We start from the raw sequence: 17,346 nt of genomic DNA, 5'->3' as shown, positions 1-17,346 counted from the left end.
GGCTCCATCTGGTCTCACTCTTGGCAGCAGGCCAAGAGGGAGAACCATCCTAACTGTAGATTCTCTGGAGATGTGTTCCCATCGGAGGAAAAAAGGCTAAGAGAGAGAATGGCTGCTGGCCAGGGGCTTTTCTGCCAGCTAATCCATCTCATCTGCATATCTGGGGGAACAGGAACTTAGTCAGGTGTTCCCCAGGTAAGTTCCTGTTAGTGGACACTCTAGGAACTGTTGTGACTTGTCTGCCCCAGTGGTCCATCCCACAACTCCCATGATCCCTAGCTAGCAGGACCAGTGGTCAGGGATGATGGGAATTGTAGTCTCAAAAGATCTGGAGGGCCGAGGTTTATGGAAGACGATCTTACTTGGCTACGAGGGATCGCAGAAGAAGAAGAAGAAGAAGAAGAAGAAGAAGGAGAAGGAGAAGGAGAAGGAGAAGGAGAAGGAGGAGAAGACGACGAAGCTCTTAAGTCTCCGCAGTCAGAGTCAGCAATGCTTCTGAATGCCAGTTGCCAGAAGCTGCTGGAGAGAAGAGTTGCTCACATGGCTGGGTCCTACTTGTGGGCTCCCCATTGAGGCATCTGGTTGGTCAGGGTGAGAACAGGAGGCTGGATCCAGCAGCCAGGCTCTTCTTAGGATCTTATGACTGGCCTTTCCCTGACCTGATGCCTTCCAGATGTTTTTTGGACTACAACTCCCATCAGCCTCAATGGAATTTTGTGTTTCTTCAAACAAAATGTCCATGCGCCTTAATTGTAAGCAACGGGCTGTGCGCAACTGAGTCCTACTCAGAGTAGGCCCATCGAAATTGACAGGCCTACGTTAGCCATGCCCATTCACTTCAATGAGTCTACTCATTGCGTAACAAACCCATTTCCTCTCTAAGCGGTTTGCAAAGAATGTAAAACATACCTTGAAGCTGTCAATAAGAATCAAAGTTAAAGGCGCCTGAAAAAAAAGCTAAGCACATACCGGTAAATTATTTCCTGGGGGAAGTACCGATTAAAAGACATCAACTCCTACGCATCTGCCTAGGCAGAAAAGATTTTAGCAAAAAGAATACAGTGAAGTTCAATGGGCAGGGAGTTCCGAAGTGCAGGAGATGTTACACTAAAAAAACAAGGAGAGAGAGTTAAGATTCATACAGTTGTGCTGTCCTAGGAGTTGTAATCCAAAACTTCTAAAGGGCACCAGTTTGGGGAGGTCATAATTGTTGTTGAGGTTGTTGTTTTTTTGGAGGGGGGAAGATCTGCTGAGGAGATGCCAAGGAACCTGAGAACCAGTGCAGAGCGATAGCAAGAATGTAAGAGAGACTTGGCTTCAGACCCCGGGTCACTCAGGAATAACTTTGGCTCAGTCGCCGTGGCACCGCCTGACCCGCTCCACAGGCTCGTTGTGAAGAAGATAAGATAATATTAGCCCAGGCACTGCCAAGCTCTGAGCTGCTCGGAGGAGGAAAAGTTGGGAGTGAACTTTTCCAGCCAAAAGGAGAAAGGAGAGAACAAAAAGCAGCCTTCAAGGCAAGGGAGAAGGAGCTGCATTGAGAGGATGGGGCCCTTCTGCCCATTTTACAGCTATTACTGAGGCAGCCCATTAAAGCAATTTTAAAATGCCTGTGAAGCCAGGAATAATGGGCTGTAGCTCAATGACAGAGGCCCTGCCTTGCATGCCGAAGGTCCCTGGTATGTTTGCGTGACCCTCCCTGCCTGAAGCTCTGCAGAGATGCTGCCAGCCAGTGTAGACAATGTTGCGCTAGAGGGACCAATGGTCTGGTTCAGTACAAGCAGTACAAGGCAACTTCCTAGGATCCAGACAGACCAGATGCCAAAGGTAAAATATAATTACAAACAAATGAGAGTTTGCTGCCTACCCCCAACAAAAGTGTTTCTTGCCAGAAGCGTTTCTGGCAAGATATTTTGAGGAAAAGCCTCAAAGGAACTTGATTCACAATTGCTAGTTCCTTGCTGCCTCCCCCCCCCACACTAAAGTGTGAGACAAACGCCCAAATACCCCCGCCCCCTGCTCAGGCAGCTGCTTCTGAAGAAGAAGACAGGATGCAACAAAAGGAAATAAATGGGTGGGAAATGGGCACTGTGGTAAACAGGTGTGGCACCTTGGGGTGAGGGCACCCTGGATTTGCTAATGCTCTGTGAGTGCTAACAAAACTTTACAAAACTTTGCAGTACCCAGTATCACTGCAGAAAGCCACAGACCTCTAAGGCTGAATCTACACAGATGTTTTTTTAAAAAACACCCACCACTGTGAAAATGCTTTTTTTAAAAAAAGTTGTAAAATATATGTGGAATTTGCCATTAGCTCATCAGCGCCATCTAGTGTCACATTTGTATAATGCACTTAAAACACACTTAAAACGTATTTGCAGCTGGGTCCTAAAAGAGGATTGGACAAATTGATGGAGGAGAGGACTATAGATGACTGCTAGCTATAACAGCTATGCCCTGCTGCCACAGCTGGAGGCAGCAATGCTTCTGAATCCCAGTTGATGGAAGATGCAGGAGAAGAGAGGATTCTGGTTCTCAAATCCTCCTTGTACTTTGGGTTACACTTTGGGGCCAATGTGTGGACAGGATGCTGGACTAACTAGCTTGATCCAGCTGAAGGCTCTGCTCATGTTCTTATGTAAAGTTGTCTTCTTCTTTGGCGATCACTCGTAGCTGAGTAAGATTGTCTTCCATAAACCCGGTTTTAACAGTGAGTCCGTAAGTGACTGTGGAGGCCAATTCTGGATCCACACATCCTTCCACAGTGGGGACATTGGTTTCCGGGCGGGAGTTGATCACGGTGAGGATTTGCCAAGTGTGCCTTCCTCTTAGCAAGTTTCTTCCTTGCGTCCTGAGTTCGAGTGTCTTCAAAGCCCACAACACCTTTGGTAAAGGCTGTTCTCCAATTGGAGCGCTCGCAGGCCAGTGTTTCCCAGTTGTCAGTGTTTATACTACATTTTAAAAATATTTGCCTTGAGAGAGTCTTTAAACCTCTTTTGTTGACCACCAGCATTACGCTTTCCATTTTTAAGTTTGGAATAGAGCCGTTGCTTTGGAAGACGATAACAGGCACAGACAGCTTCGTTAACATGGGGCACATTAAAACGTCAATCGCCCCCTCTCTCCTGCTCCCTTCCACCTTCTACCATAAAAAAAACTTACGTAGTCTTTAAGGCACTATTTTTTGTCGGGTTTGGCTTTCATCATGGTCTATCTCACCCAAAGCAGATCAGCTTTAAGTTCTGCAAAAGTGGAAGTTAAAATGCATGCGTTATTATTATAATTTTTTTAATGTGCATGAGTTATTCCCTTAGGTCCAGGCAAGAACAATGATCCCTCTAAGTCCAAAGGAGAATCCTGGGGCCCAAGCCTTTTATAAAAGTGGTCCCTGGCACTGGAAGCTTGACCTGTCCTCTCAGGTCAGCAAAGCAATGTATGTTAGAGCAGGCCCCTTAAGAACAAAGGGATGTACAGTTTCAAAAAGGTTAAGGGGCTTTTGTGACCCGAAAGCTTGCACTCTGCATTTTAAATGGCCCAAATACAGGTTCTGTATTTTCATGCTCTGTGGCTCCCGAGACTTTCTTCCTTCCTTTCGAAAACCGTATCGCCGTTGCCAGAAGTCATTAGTCAGTTTTTCTGTTAAATTGTTTCAACACAAGACAGTTGAGCGTTTTCCTGTCGTAAGAACAATGCTGGGCCTTGAGCCTTCTCAAACAAGTTCTTGGCACTGAACGTTCAACCTGTTCCTCACCTCGGGTCTTCTCAACATTCGGAGGAGCCATCACGGTCGCTCTTTTGCATTCCTCAGTTGGCTGAAGTTTCTTCCTTAAAGGTGGGGACGCGGGTGGTGCTGTGGTCTAAACCCCTGAGCCTCTTGGGCTTGCCGATCAGAAGGTCGGCCAACCTAGCAGTTCAAAAGCACGCCAGTGCAAGTAGATAAATAGGTACCGCTGAGGCAGGAAGGTAAACGGCGTTTCCGTGCGCTCTGGTTTCCGTCATGGTGTCCCGTTGCGCCAGAAGTGGTTTAGTCCTGTTGGCCACATGATCTGGAAAGCTGTCTGTGGACAAACGCCGGCTCCCTCAGCCTGAAAACAAGATGAGCCCCGCAACACCCTAGTCGCCTTTGAAAGGAGTCCTTTACCTTTTTTCACCTTCTTCCTCTGCATTTGATTTTGGTGAGCTTGTGTTCTTTGTGAGGGAAAGAAGGATGCATTTTTTAAAAAATGAGAAGAGCCAACAGGGGCCCATTGAGTCCATCCTCACCTGGGCCAACCAGATGCCCCCAAGGGAAGCCCACAAGCAGAACTCTGCCCACTTGGGAGTCCCAGTAACTGGGATTTGCAGGTATACTTCCTTTGGAAAGGGAGGCTCTATCTGTTCCCCATAGCAGTAGATCATAGAATTGTAGAGTCGGAAGGGACCCTGAGGACCATCTAGTCCAGGCTTCCTCAACCTCAGCCCTCCAGATGTTTTTTGGCCTACAACTCCCATGATCCCTAGCTAGCAGGACCAGTGGTCAGGGATGATGGGCATTGTAGTCTCAAAACATCTGGAGGGCAGAGGTTGAGGAAGCCTGATCTAGCCCAACCCCCTGCAAGGCAGGAATATGCCGCTGTCCCAAGCAGGGATCGAACCTGCCACCTTGGTTATCGGCTCTAACCAGCTGAGCTTTCCAGTGCTGTAGATTGTGTTTAAGAACTTCAGAAGAGCCAGGCTGTGGGTAGATCAGGCCAAATGTCCATCTCAGTTCAGCATCTTGTCCTCTCTTTGGCTAACCCGATGCCTCTTCTGCAAGCAAGACCTGGACACAAGTCATGCGATGCCCAACAGCTGGTATCTCGGGCGGTAAAGAGAGAGAGAGATCATAAGAAACGGGATCATAAGAACATCAGCAGAGCCTGTTGGATCAGGCCAGCAGCCCATCTAGCACCCTCTTCTCACAGGGGCCAACCAGATGCCCCTTACGGGAAACCCACAAGCGGAACCTGAGCACAGGAGCGGACTCTGCCCTCCTGTGGCTTCCAGGATTCAGGAGCCTTGCTGCCTCAAACTGCAACTATCATAGCAGCCGTTTGCCAGAAACCACAGGCAGGAAGAGCCCTCTTGTGCCCGGGTCCTGCTAGCTGGTTTCCAGAGACACCCGGTGGGCCCCTGTGAGAGTAGGTTTCTGGAGTGAGAGCATACCTTCCAACATTTCTCCGATGAAAATAGGGATGTCCTCAGGAAAGGCGGGACATTCCGGGATCAAATGGGAAACCGGGACGGCTTATGTCAATCCAGGATTCCAGGACTGGCCCTGGACACTTGGAGGGTCTGCTAGAAGATGGACCATGGGCCTGATCCAGCAAGCTATTCACTGTTCTTAACCCCCTGTTCTTGGCCCACATCCACAGGGTTGGCCAACCCATGAGGCAAGGGGAGGCGACCTGCCTCAGGTGACGAGATCCCCAGGGGCAGCAGACCCGGCTGACAAGGAATGTATCGCCCGCTGCTGCAGTGGCAGGACAGCAACAGCTGTGGTGAGCTCCCTGGAGGCCAGATCTAGCGCCTCCTCGGCACACCCACCCTTGCCACTTCTTTTTTTTAAAAAAATATATTTTTATTAATTTTCCAATTAAAACCAATTATATCACATTCATTATTTCAAATTATACACATATATATATCAATCAAACCGAATGTTATGCCAAATCATCTAGAGAATTTTTTTTGGGGTTCCCATGCTTCAAGAAATTGGGGATTCCTCGCAACCGTCCACTGCCGTCTTTTTTCTAAAGTTCAAATCGTCTCTCCAAGTTCATAATAATCCAGATCTTCCCCTTACAGTCACATAGATGTTTTCCACTTTCAACCGATTGTTTCCCAGCTGCTGAGATAAATATCAAACAAGGTTTCACAGATGTTCTTTCTCCTGTGTGGGTTAATCAGTCCAGCCTCCCCATAAATCTTCTTAGTCTGGAGCTCCCTGTTGCGTCGAAGCAGCGCCATCTTAAAAAGCTCAAATCACTTTCGTTTTCTCTCATAGCCATGTAGATTAACGATCTTTATAAAATTTACAGCTTTTCCAGGCAGAAGACCCAAACATCAAACCATAAACTCTTGGTAAATTAATGGATCTCCTTGCCCTATAGCTGAACTTAGCTTCAGGTCGCTGCTCCAATTCAAAGTGCGTCACAGCTCATAAATCCTCCGAACGCGTCCAGGACTCCTTCCGTCCGACTAGGGGGGGGGGCTTTTCTCATCGGCAACTCCACATCTTTAAAAAATATGCTCAATAACAACAGTTTATAAAGTTCAACTCACACAGTCTTTTGCTTCTCTTTCACTCCAAACAAGCCAGGACATCGCGTCTGGGAAGGTACGAAGTAACTCATATGAAGAAAAATAAAAAAAAAACTCACTTCCCTTATCGCTCCGTCCCCATCAATCCTTCTTCCAGATGAAATACAGCCTTTGACTCCTCTCCCTCAGCAGCATAAATTTCTCAGCAGTAAACAGCGCTTCTTCCCCTCCTTCTGAAGTATGTCCATAGATTTAAGCCTAATTATCTTCTTTAACCATGGAAATCCCCGCCATGCAGATTAGCGTCCGGGAGTCCTGGCCCTCGTAAGTGCTTTTCAGCCCAAGCTCCCCCCACTCCATAAACAGTCGGAGTGGGTCTGGGGGCATCGCGGGCCAGCGGCCCCTCTCCGTAACCCCCGGAGAGGGTAGGGGGTTGCCATTTACTCCCCTAGCAACCGCCAAATTCCTTACGAAGGTCAGAGGGATGGAAAACAGGTCCGCCATTCCTGCCGGCGGAAACCGGAAGCCCCACCCTTGCCACTTCTACAGTGGCCTCTTGGAAAACAGGAGGCACCACTGGTCTCCTCCCACCCTTGTTTGCAATGTAGATCTTCACTCTTCAGGTGCCAAAATGTCTTGCGCCGGCCCTGGCAGCCGGTGCTTCTTTGTGCCCCATGTGCACTACCTGTGCAATGGAGTCCTTGGGCAAGGCCAGGGTGCTGCGGTCTCTGCGGCCAACTGAGCATGCTAGGCTTTCTTGGAAAATCCCTCTGTCCAGCTCTTTCCTTCTCCTCCCCCCCCCCCCGGACCGGCATCTACCTGGTGGCTTTTGGCCAAGCTGCCGGTTGGCTGGGCCCCTGCCAAGGCTCCGTGCGTCTCTCTTAAGAACATTTGCCGGTATCGCTTGCGCTCAGCGGGAGTAATCCCAGAGAATTAGCTACAGCCCAGAGGCTTATCCTTAAAGCTGCTGCTGCTGCTGTTACAGGCTACAGCAGCGTTTGGAGTCAGTTGTGGCGATGAAGTTGTGGACTGGGCAGGTTGCAGTGGGCTGCCCTAAGATCCTGCCCGTCCAAGCCCTGTTTGCACAGCAGCCCGACGAGAATCCAGGCTTGCCACCCAGGCCACGTGCGACGGAGGCAACGGGCGGAGAAAATAAGTTGTGAGCTGTAGATTACCCCGCCACGCATTAAAAGGAGGCAGAGTTGCTATGAAAGTAGTTAAGGGACAGTAAAGGCAAGTGATGGGTCTAGTTCAAAGATGAACACTAGAGACTAGACCATCACTTGCCTCTACTGCCCTCCAGCTACTGCCAATGAAACTGTGCCTCCTTTTAATGGATGGATAATGTGTGGTCCTCCAGGTGTTGCTGTACTACATACCTCATCTTCCCTGACCACTGGCCATGCTGAGTGAGACTGATGGGACCTGGAAGTTCAGCAATACCTGGAGGACCAATGGTTCCCCATCTCTGAAGTAGACCATCGCTTGCCCTTACTGCCCCTGGTTTCCTGCATCACAATTTTGTGTTGTCACAGTTGGAAAAACCCAGCTCTTGGTTGAGTTTTCATGCTTGCTCTTCTTCTCTCCCCCCACTCCCCTGTTTACGCAGTAACCCAAACTTCCTCTGGTGCATAGCCCACGGACGCTGCCTGCTGGTCTTCGACGTGCCCCCCCGCCTCCCGCCACCGAGGACGACGTCACTATGAGAGTGCTGCTTTTCGCCTTCCTGATCGAAGCGTCCCTCTCCTCTTTGGTTCCAGGTAAGTGAGTTTGGAGCGAAGCCAACGGACCCATCCTTGCGTGCAAGAACTGCACCGCTCTGAGCAGTTTGGGGGGTCTTCCTAAGGAACTTCAGAAGGTCGCGGGTTCAGTACCTGCATGGGACAGCTGCATATTCCTGCATTGCAGGGACTTGGACTAGATGATGCTGGGGGGGGTCCCCTTCCAACGCTACAATTCTATGATAAATGCTTGCTCAGTTCCTGCCTGGCAGCTGTTCCCCCCACCCAGGTCCTTGGCTGGGCAGGAGCATTTGTAAACACACAGGTGAGGAGGAAAGACTTCAACACCAGGCAGAGCTTTGGAAGAGGACTTTTAAAAAGTGCCGGCGACTGAGTGCTGCCATTATAAGAATACTGTTTTTAATACTAGGCCACACATTGGCATGTCTATTATTGGCACACATAGTAATTTCGTTATGAGTGGTTAGCTCACCGCCTTCATCCGGGACAGATTAGCTCAGGGATTAGTCCTTCTCTCACAAATTGTATGGGGGGAGGGGAAATTATTTGGACCACCCGGGGGGTGGGGGGGTTTAAAATGCACCTGGAAAGATTTGGAGAGGCACATCTTACTGGCACAGCAGCCCAGCAATCAGCCGGTTCCTGCAAGCAAGACCACGTGCAAAGCAAACAGACAGCAGGCATTGACTGAGAAAACAGTTGTGAGCAACTCTTGTGAGCATGCCAGGCTACACACGCCAGCTGCATGCAGGCCGCACATGTAAAGCGCATGACTTTCCCCACCACAAAGAATTCCAGGAACTGTAGTTTACTCACCACAGGGCTATGGCACCCAGTCACCTTTAAAAACTACAGTTCCCAGGATTATATGGGGAACTAGGTTGTGCGCTTTAAATGTGCGGTGTGCACACAGCCCCTCTTGATTTGTGGTGCAGAGCTCCTGAGGACGAATGTGGATTCCGCCTGCAATCTTTAGGCAAGCCCTGGAGGTGACAGGGTGTCCATCGGCCTCCAGCCACCCTCCTCTTCTTTCCTCCCAATTGCAGAGAAGGAGAAGAACCCCCGGTTCTGGAGAGAGCAGGCCCAGGAGACGCTGCGGAGGGCTCTGAGCTTGCAGGAGCTCAACACAAATGTGGCCAAGAATGTCATCCTCTTCCTCGGGGACGGTGAGATCTGGGGCACGGGGTGGGGCGGTGGAAGTCTGTGGGATGGGAAAGGGGACAATAGAGGGCTTCAGACACAAAGGAGGAGGGCAGGACTTGAGGTCTCCCCAGACTGCTGCTCCCTGTTAGACCCAGATATATTTCCCCTCCACATACTTGTTGCTGGGGTCCATATACCTGAAGTAGTGTCTCCACCCCCGGACACTGACCTCCAGTTCCGAGGGCCTTTTGGCGGTTCAAATGTGGAAGGATAAATCTCCTTCGGTTCATATTTTGTTCAGGAAAGTGTGAGTTGGGTAGGGCCTCCCCGCCCTGATCCCTAGTTCATCCCTTTTATTCTTACATGAATCATGAGAATGGAAAGCTTGAGTCAGCTTTTTTTTGCTCTCCCTGTCCCTATTTGGGGCCAGATTGTCTGTCATTAGCTGGCACCGGGTGAAACAGGGACTTTCCCCACAGTTGGCACAGGGGTGAATCCATCTAGCTTGGTTTTTCTGAGTTTCTCATTTTTCCGTTCTGCCTGGTTCTGAGTTCAGCCCTCCACATTTCCACATCAGTTTTACATATACCCTGTTTCTCATATTTTAAGACATACCCATAAAATAAGCCATAGCAGGATTTTTAAGCATTCAAGGAATATAAGCCATACCCCGAAAATAAGACATAGTGATAGGCGCAGCAGCAATGCCGGCCGCGGCAGGAGGAGGAGGAAAAAAATAAGATATCCCTTGAAAATAAGCCATAGTGTGTTTTTTTGAGGGAAAAAATAAATATAAGACATGTCTTATAATATGAGAAACATGGTACAGTCTCCCTTTCTCCCTGATATGCACTTTTTTTTGCAAAGCAGTTTCCACTAATGCAGTTTCCTTTTGATATGTTCCTTTTCACCTATTATATGTGTTTATATGCACGCTTAACATTCCGGTATATTAATTTCCGCACACATTTCTGGGCTGGGGAACTGCACTGCAAAATTCAGAAAAGTGTGAATTCCCAAGGGCAGCTATGTTTTGGTTTTAGGCAGGTTCAACTTTACATGCGAACTTTACATGCCTTTCCAAGCCTTTCTCACGTGTGGTTCTTTTGACTGTAGGCATGGGAGTCCCCACGGTGACAGCGGCTCGCATCCTGAAGGGGCAGCTGAGCAACAACAGTGGGGAAGAGACAGTCTTGGAAATGGACCGGTTTCCCTTTGTGGCTTTGTCCAAGGTAAGGAGACCTCTTCAGCGCTGCCTCCACACCCATTCTCTGCTTTTTGCTGGGCATCACAAAGGCTGTGGTCCTTCTTTGCTTGGGGTGAAGATAAGACAGAAGGTCTGCCATCCTGTGATGCTTGTTTTGTTTTTGTTTTAATAAAAACCCCTTTCTTTAAAACATGTGGAGCCTCGCCCTTCGATTTCAGCAAACGTATGTGGAAACTCGTAGTTAACAGATTAATGCACGCCTAATCTCTGCGCATTTACTCAGAGGTACGTCCCATCATTGACTACTGATGTTCGAGTTGCTTTAAGTGCTGTTGTTTCAAGCTGCCAACATGGCAACGCCCACTGCTCAAGAGTGAACAAACCTCGAAGTTTATAAAACAACACCAAAATTTCTTCTTCTTCTTCTTCTTCTTCTTCTTCTTCTTCTTTGGTGATCCCTTGTAGCAGAGTATTGTCTTCCATGAGCACGGTTTTAACAGCGAGTCCGTAAGTGACGGTGGAGGCCAGTTCTGGATCCACACGTCCTTCCACAGTGGGGACATAGGTTTCTGGGCGGGAGTTGGTCACGGTGAGGGTTTGCCAAGGGTGCCTTCCTCTTAGGGCGTTTCTCTCTTTTGCCCTGAGTTCGAGCGTCTTCAAAGTCCACGACCCCTTTGGTAAAGACTGTTCTCCAATTGGAGCACTTGCAGGCAAGTCTTTCCCAATTGTTGGTGTTTATCCTACATTTATGGTGCTGGAGGAGACTCTTGAGAGTCCCATGGACTGCAAGAAGATCAAACCTCTCCATTCTTAAGGAAATCAGCCCTGAGTGCTCACTGGAAGGACAGATCGTGAAACTGAGGCTCCAATACTTTGGCCACCTCATGAGAAGAGAAGAATCCTTGGAAAAGACCCTGATGTTGGGGAAAGATTGAGGGCACTAGGAGAAGGGGGCGACAGAGGATGAGATGGTTGGACAGTGTTCTCGAAGCTACGAATATGAGTTTGACCAAACTGCGGGAGGCAGTGCAAGACAGAAGTGCCTAGCGTGCTCTGGTCCATGGGGTCATGAAGAGTCGGACACGACTAAATGACTAAACAACATCCTACATTTTAAAAGGTTTGCCTTGAGAGGGGCTTTAAACCTCTTTTGTTGAGCACCAGTATTACACTTTCCATTTTTAAGTTTGGAATAGAGTACAGTAGTTGCTTTGGAAGACAATAATCAGGCATCTGCACAACATGACCAGTCCAAAGAAGTTGATGTTGAAGAACCATTGCTTCAACACTGGTGATTTTTGCATTAGTTCATCTATAGACTATCTTCCCAAGTGATGTGTACAAATTATCGGAGTCACTGTTGACGGAATCTTTCAAGGAGTTGGAGATGGTGTTTATAAGTGGTCCATGTTTCAAAAGCCTACAGTAAGGTTGTAAACAAGCATTTTGGTTTCCCTGCAAATGTCCCAGTCCTCAAACACTCTGCACTGCAACTGGGAGAACGCTGGATTTCGGCACCAAAATATATTAAATGATGGAAGGAAACACCCAAAGCATCCCAGTGATGAATGGAAGTGCTCCGTGGCCATGGAATGCTGACCGACTTCTGCAGGAAATCTAGGAACAAAAACAAGACCCTTGGTCCATCTAGCTCAGCCATGCCTACACTGACTGGCAGCAGCTCTCTCCAGGGTTTCAAGCAGAGAGGCTTCGCCCAGTCCTACCTGTTGAGGTCTGAACCTGGGACATGCAAAGCAGTTGCTCCATCGCTGAGGAGGGTGCCAGGTGGGCTGAGACTGATTTAAAGGATCAAGCCGGTTTGCTTGGGGGAAGCAGTCCTTTAAGTGGGGCTGTGATGCCAAGAGACATACCAATGGGGATATTGTAAAACAAAATTCACAGAACTTGCTGAGCTTGGGTGCAGCCTGAATCCAGTGCTTGCTGCAGGCTGGCAAACTTGTACGCAGAGCAGATTCACATGGCAAGAACAGTGTGGCGCATTCTCCCCCTGCCCCATTTCTTTTTTTAAAAAGGCAATTTATTAAATTTTCCAAATAAACACAATAAACACATTAAACAAAACAAACATTCAAAAACAAACACAACACACACAATATTTTTTTTTGTCAATTCTTCCCAAAACTCTAGTTCCCAGTGCTCTGCCGAGCTTTGACTTCCCTCCCTCCCCTCATTTGGTTTTCTTTCCAACTCTTGTCTCGAAGTTCCTTATTCCTTATTTAAAGTCATTTCGTAGGATTTATTTCAGTCCTGCAAGTGTCTTTAAACTTCTACAGTTCTTTTCCATATAGTCCACAAATTTACTCCAATCCTTTTGGAACCTTGTCTCCCCCCGGTTCCGGATCCTGCTAATCAGTCTTGCTAGTTCCGCATAGTCTATCATTTTTGTCTGCCACTCTTCAATTGTCGGTAAATCCTGAGTTTTCCATTTTTGGGCTAATAAGGTCCTAGCCGTGGTTGTCCCCCCTGCCCCATTTCTAGGGATGTAGGGAGGCAGCGATTTCCTTTTTTCCTGAAGTTGTTTTTATTAAGTTTTCCAAAATTTCACACATAATAAAAACTCCCCCCCCCGACTTCCCAGCCCCTTTTCCATGGTGTTTCTATTTTTCTCCCTCTGAACCTTAACAAAACTACTATAATATTTAATCCCTTCTGTTGCTCATTGTTCAAATCCTGCTAGTGGGTCCAGCCCCCGGACAGCTCCCCCCCCCCAGACGGCGTCTGGAAGCTGGCCCTTTCCAGAGCAAGGGCAACTCCTTAACTGCCTCCCTGTGACAAAAGCAAACATAGCAAATTCCTCCCAGCCCTGGCTTGGAATCTGCCAGCGCAAGGCACCTTCTGTTTTGGCTCATCTTGTGGCGGATGCATTCACATGTTTGGTAGACCACCCCTTGTGCCCTGGTGGGGTGACTCTGGGTCAACCGGCCGTGAGTTCTTCTTAAAAAGAAGAAGGAAGAAACACAAAAACGAATTGCACAGGATTCCCTGCGCCAGTGCTATTCCAGGCTCTTCTTGCGGTCTTAATGGGATTCTCAAGTCATTTGTGAGCATTAAAGAAGAAAACAAGGTCGGGATATATAACCCCTGCCAGTCAGTGCAGGCAATACTGAGCTAGATTGACCAGTCAGCTTCCAAAGTAAGCTAAAGTACCAGTGCCGGCAGCTAGATGCAGGCAAGCGGTTTGTTTGCTCCCCTAAAACACGCTTGTTAGGGACCAAGCCCCGTGGATCACAACAGGACCTACTTCTGAGCAAACGTGCCCAGGATCTCACAATCGGGCCCCTTTCACAGCCCCCTGCTAAGGGACTGTCCCAACCGCCTGCAGCAAGGATCCCCTTCAGCAAATTGTGGGCTGCATCAAGAAAACATTCTGTTTGCACAGACCCAGAGTCAATATGTTTTCCTGGACGGACGCTGAGTTCCAGTGTTCTGAGGGGCCGAACGGCATTCTTCCTCCCAAACTCAAGAAACTCTGCTTATTTCCCCAGCCCCCAGCCCCCCCCCCGACCATCACCAGTTATCTTTGTTTTCTTATTTGGGAAGCTTAAAAAGGCCCAAGTAAGATGCTCCATCCGGTCAACTTGTTTTTGTCATTTCCCCCGCCTGCTCTGGGCCAAGTGGGGGAAAGTCCAAAGCTAGTGAAGGGCAAGGCCAAAGCAAAAAAATGAATGGGGCTACTCCTTTTCTCTCCCTTTTGTCTGCTCCCCTCTCAGGGCCGGTGCTAGGGTTTTTTGCGCCCTAGGCGAGATCACCTTCTGGCGCCCCCACCCCCAATCATATTTCAAACACAGATGTATTTCACATCCAACCTGTTCCTTGTAACCATGATCTCTGCTACATGTTCCAAAGCAGTGGCAGTCCTGCTACCACAGAATAATAGTGCAGGGTGGGGAGGGAGGGGGAAGAGAGAGAGAAGGAAGGAAGGAAGGAAGGAAGGAAGGAAGGAAGGAAGGAGAGGGGGGAGGGAGAGGGAAGGAAGAGACAGAGAAGGGTGGGAGGGAGGGAGGAGGGGTGAGAGGGAAATATATATATATATATATATAGAGAGAGAGAGAGAGAGAGAGAGAGAGAGAGAGAGAGAGAGGGAACTTTTTATTTTTGAAATATAAAGTGATTTATAAAACTCAGTTGCTTTTTGAAGACATGATTTGGTTTGTCAATAGCTGATTAAAACACATTAACTTGATCAAATTCTTTTGCTGTAACGTATGCCCTCTCCCACAGCTTTACAAAGCAAGCAATACTTGTAACTGTGATTTGGCTGAAAAACACCTATCAGTTTGGATTCACAAATGTATTTCATTAATTTACTGGAGAAATAATTAAACAAGAAATTAGGATTAAATCTGAATTCCAGACCTTTTACAGTCAATAGTTTTAAGCAGGACCAAGTCAGATAATTGACCACTTCCACTAAGCATTTCATATAAACATACCTGCAACTACTTAATCTTTGTTTTAAAGCAACATGCATGGTACTACATGATAATACATACTGAGAAGCGGTCACGAAATACGAAAACCAACCATGTCAACAATGTAACCTCGTTCACTGAACCCTATGGAAAGAAGATCATACCAGGAGAAGTTCCCTTTAAACTGTTATGCAAAAGCTTTGTGCAACCTTCCAAAGTTGCCATATGCAGAGTTGTTCTGCAATCTTACCCCTTCCACTTAATCATTTCCTTCTCTTAAAACATGACTAGTAGTGTGACAAGCAGAACTTGCTATACACAGAGAACTCTTGGGGTTTTGTATTTTGGAGCCCTGACAAGCTGCATTAAGGATCATTTTCATCTTAAAGTGTTTAAAATGCTTCATCACAGGCTTATTTCTGGAGCTCACTCTCACCTCGAAACACTTAAAAAAGATGACAACTACCGGTATTTAGTTTTGAATATACAGTACTGTACACACTTGTTTTAGAATCTTATGGTGTCAACTGCACACTGCATATTAAATAACATTTCCATGAACAGCTAGGCTTTCAGGACTTACTTGCAACTATTACATCATGTATGATTTTGAGATATGGGTTTTCCATAAAACTTGCATCTAGATGTTTTAAGATTACATATGTGTAATAAGATTACACAGCCCAGGTGGTGCTGTGGGCTAAACCACTGAGCCTAGGGCTTGCTGATCAGAAGGTCGGCGGTTCGAATCCCTGTGACGGGGTGAGCTCCCGTTGCTCGGTCCCAGCTCCTGCCAACCTAGCAGTTCGAAAGCACATCAAAATGCAAGTAGATAAATAGGAACCGCTACAGTGGGAAGGTAAACGGCGTTTCCATGTGCTGCTCTGGTTTGCCAGAAGCGGCTTTGTCATGCTGGCCACATGACCTGGAAGCTTTATGCCGGCTCCCTCGGCCAATAATGCGAGATGAGCGCGCAACCCCAGAGTCGGTCACAACTGGACCTAATGGTCAGGGGTCCCTTTACCTTTATACTCTTGAATAGCTCCCTTGTCAGAGAAGAACACAGCTTCACTCTTGACAATATGTATTTAACTGCAACAAAAGAGGGAAAGCAATTCCATACATTCCCCCACCAACCTATAATGTCCCCAAATTAATATTGGGGTCAACCCTCTATGCATGTTCATGCATATATCAGCCCCCCTGCAGGCTACAGTGGTCTGACTCCAAACCAAATGCATACGGCTGCCCAGTTCCCATAACCATGCCCAGAGTTAATAGTGGACAGATGGGGGACGGGGGACGGGACGAGGACAGGAAGCAGCAATAGCAGTTTCCCCCATCAAGGCTAGAACTAGCAAGGCAAGTTACAGCGAACAGAAAGGGGGAGAAAAACTAAACTGAGAAATTGTTGACAAGCATATTGTATGAGTAGTTGGAAATATATAAACAACCCACCCGTTTTCAGGAAGGGAGGTGCCCGAGCCTGCAACCTCTCACTCCGCGCCCCCTCCCCCGTACGCACTGCTCCTCCCAGCTGCAAAAGGCAGTCCAGGATCCCCTTTCTCCAGCCCCCCTGCCTATAGAGCTTGTTTGCACCCATATTCCACCCTCCCCCTCCTGCAAGACTCTAGGCAACTTGGCACGTCCTCAGCCCAGCAAGCGAGCCCTGTGCCAACCGCAGCCGAGGTTGCTTCAATTCCTCGAGTATTTTTAATTTGCGCTGGGACGTTTTTAACTGGGCTGCCGCCAGTGTGAGGACTGAGGCAACAAACATCCGACCTGCATGCTATTCAATTGTGTTTTTTTGGTCTTTTCTCCTAAGAAATTGGTCCTTTGCCCTCTATAGACAGTGGTCATGCTAGTTTTTTGTTTTTTGTTTGTAATGTGTTAGTGAGTTATAATGTATGTTTAACTCGTGTGTGATGTTTTATATATGTTGGAAGCCGCCCAGAGTGGCTGGGGCAACCCAGTCAGATGGGCAGGGTACAAACAAACAAACATAATTATTAATTCTATATGTTTAATTCTATTTATGTTTAATTGGTTTTTTTTAAATGAGTGCTCTCTCCCCACCTCAATGTTTTAGCTGTCTCTACTTTTTAGCTGTCAGCCACCTTGAGTTCCTGTCAGGGAAAAAGTCAGGATGTAAAAGATAATAATAATAATAATAATAATAATAATAATAATAATAATAATAATAATATTGACAGAAGCTCAAGGATGTGGGTGGGCTTTACTGCTCTGCGATGGGGAAGGGCTGTTGGCAGCAGGAACGGTTCCCCAGCTGCCACCTATGGGGCTCATCCTGCCCCATAATTCTTTTTATACCTGGTATACCTGATGGAGCATCTCCACCCCCATCGTGCAGCCTGGAGGTCCAGCTCCGAGGGCCTTCTGGCAGTTCCCTCCCTGCGAGAAGAGAGGTTGCAGGGAACCAGGCAGAGGGCCTTCTCAGTGGTGGTGCCTGCCCTGTGGAACGCCCTCCCGTCAGATGTCAAGGAAATAAAAAACCATCTGACTTTTAGAAGACACCTGA

The 17,346-nt window shown here is 47.8% G+C and overlaps 1 protein-coding gene across 2 annotated transcripts in view; it reads left to right on the top strand.

Annotated features, from left to right (window-relative positions):
* ALPL (alkaline phosphatase, biomineralization associated) overlaps positions 1 to 17,346 on the top strand; it is a 54,425-nt gene that overhangs the window by 12,753 nt on the left and 24,326 nt on the right. For both annotated transcript variants that reach the window (XM_035119891.2, XM_060276293.1), the window contains exons 2-4: positions 7,892 to 8,042; positions 9,071 to 9,190; positions 10,284 to 10,399. In XM_035119891.2, coding sequence (XP_034975782.1) covers positions 7,985 to 8,042; positions 9,071 to 9,190; positions 10,284 to 10,399 — 294 coding nt within the window. In that variant the 5' untranslated portion in view covers positions 7,892 to 7,984. The remainder of the gene's footprint in view (positions 1 to 7,891; positions 8,043 to 9,070; positions 9,191 to 10,283; positions 10,400 to 17,346) is intronic.

This window comes from Zootoca vivipara, chromosome 6 (genome assembly GCF_963506605.1).
Source record: "Zootoca vivipara chromosome 6, rZooViv1.1, whole genome shotgun sequence".
NCBI lineage: Eukaryota > Metazoa > Chordata > Lepidosauria > Squamata > Lacertidae > Zootoca > Zootoca vivipara.
This window is presented reverse-complemented; position numbering and strand designations above follow the sequence as displayed.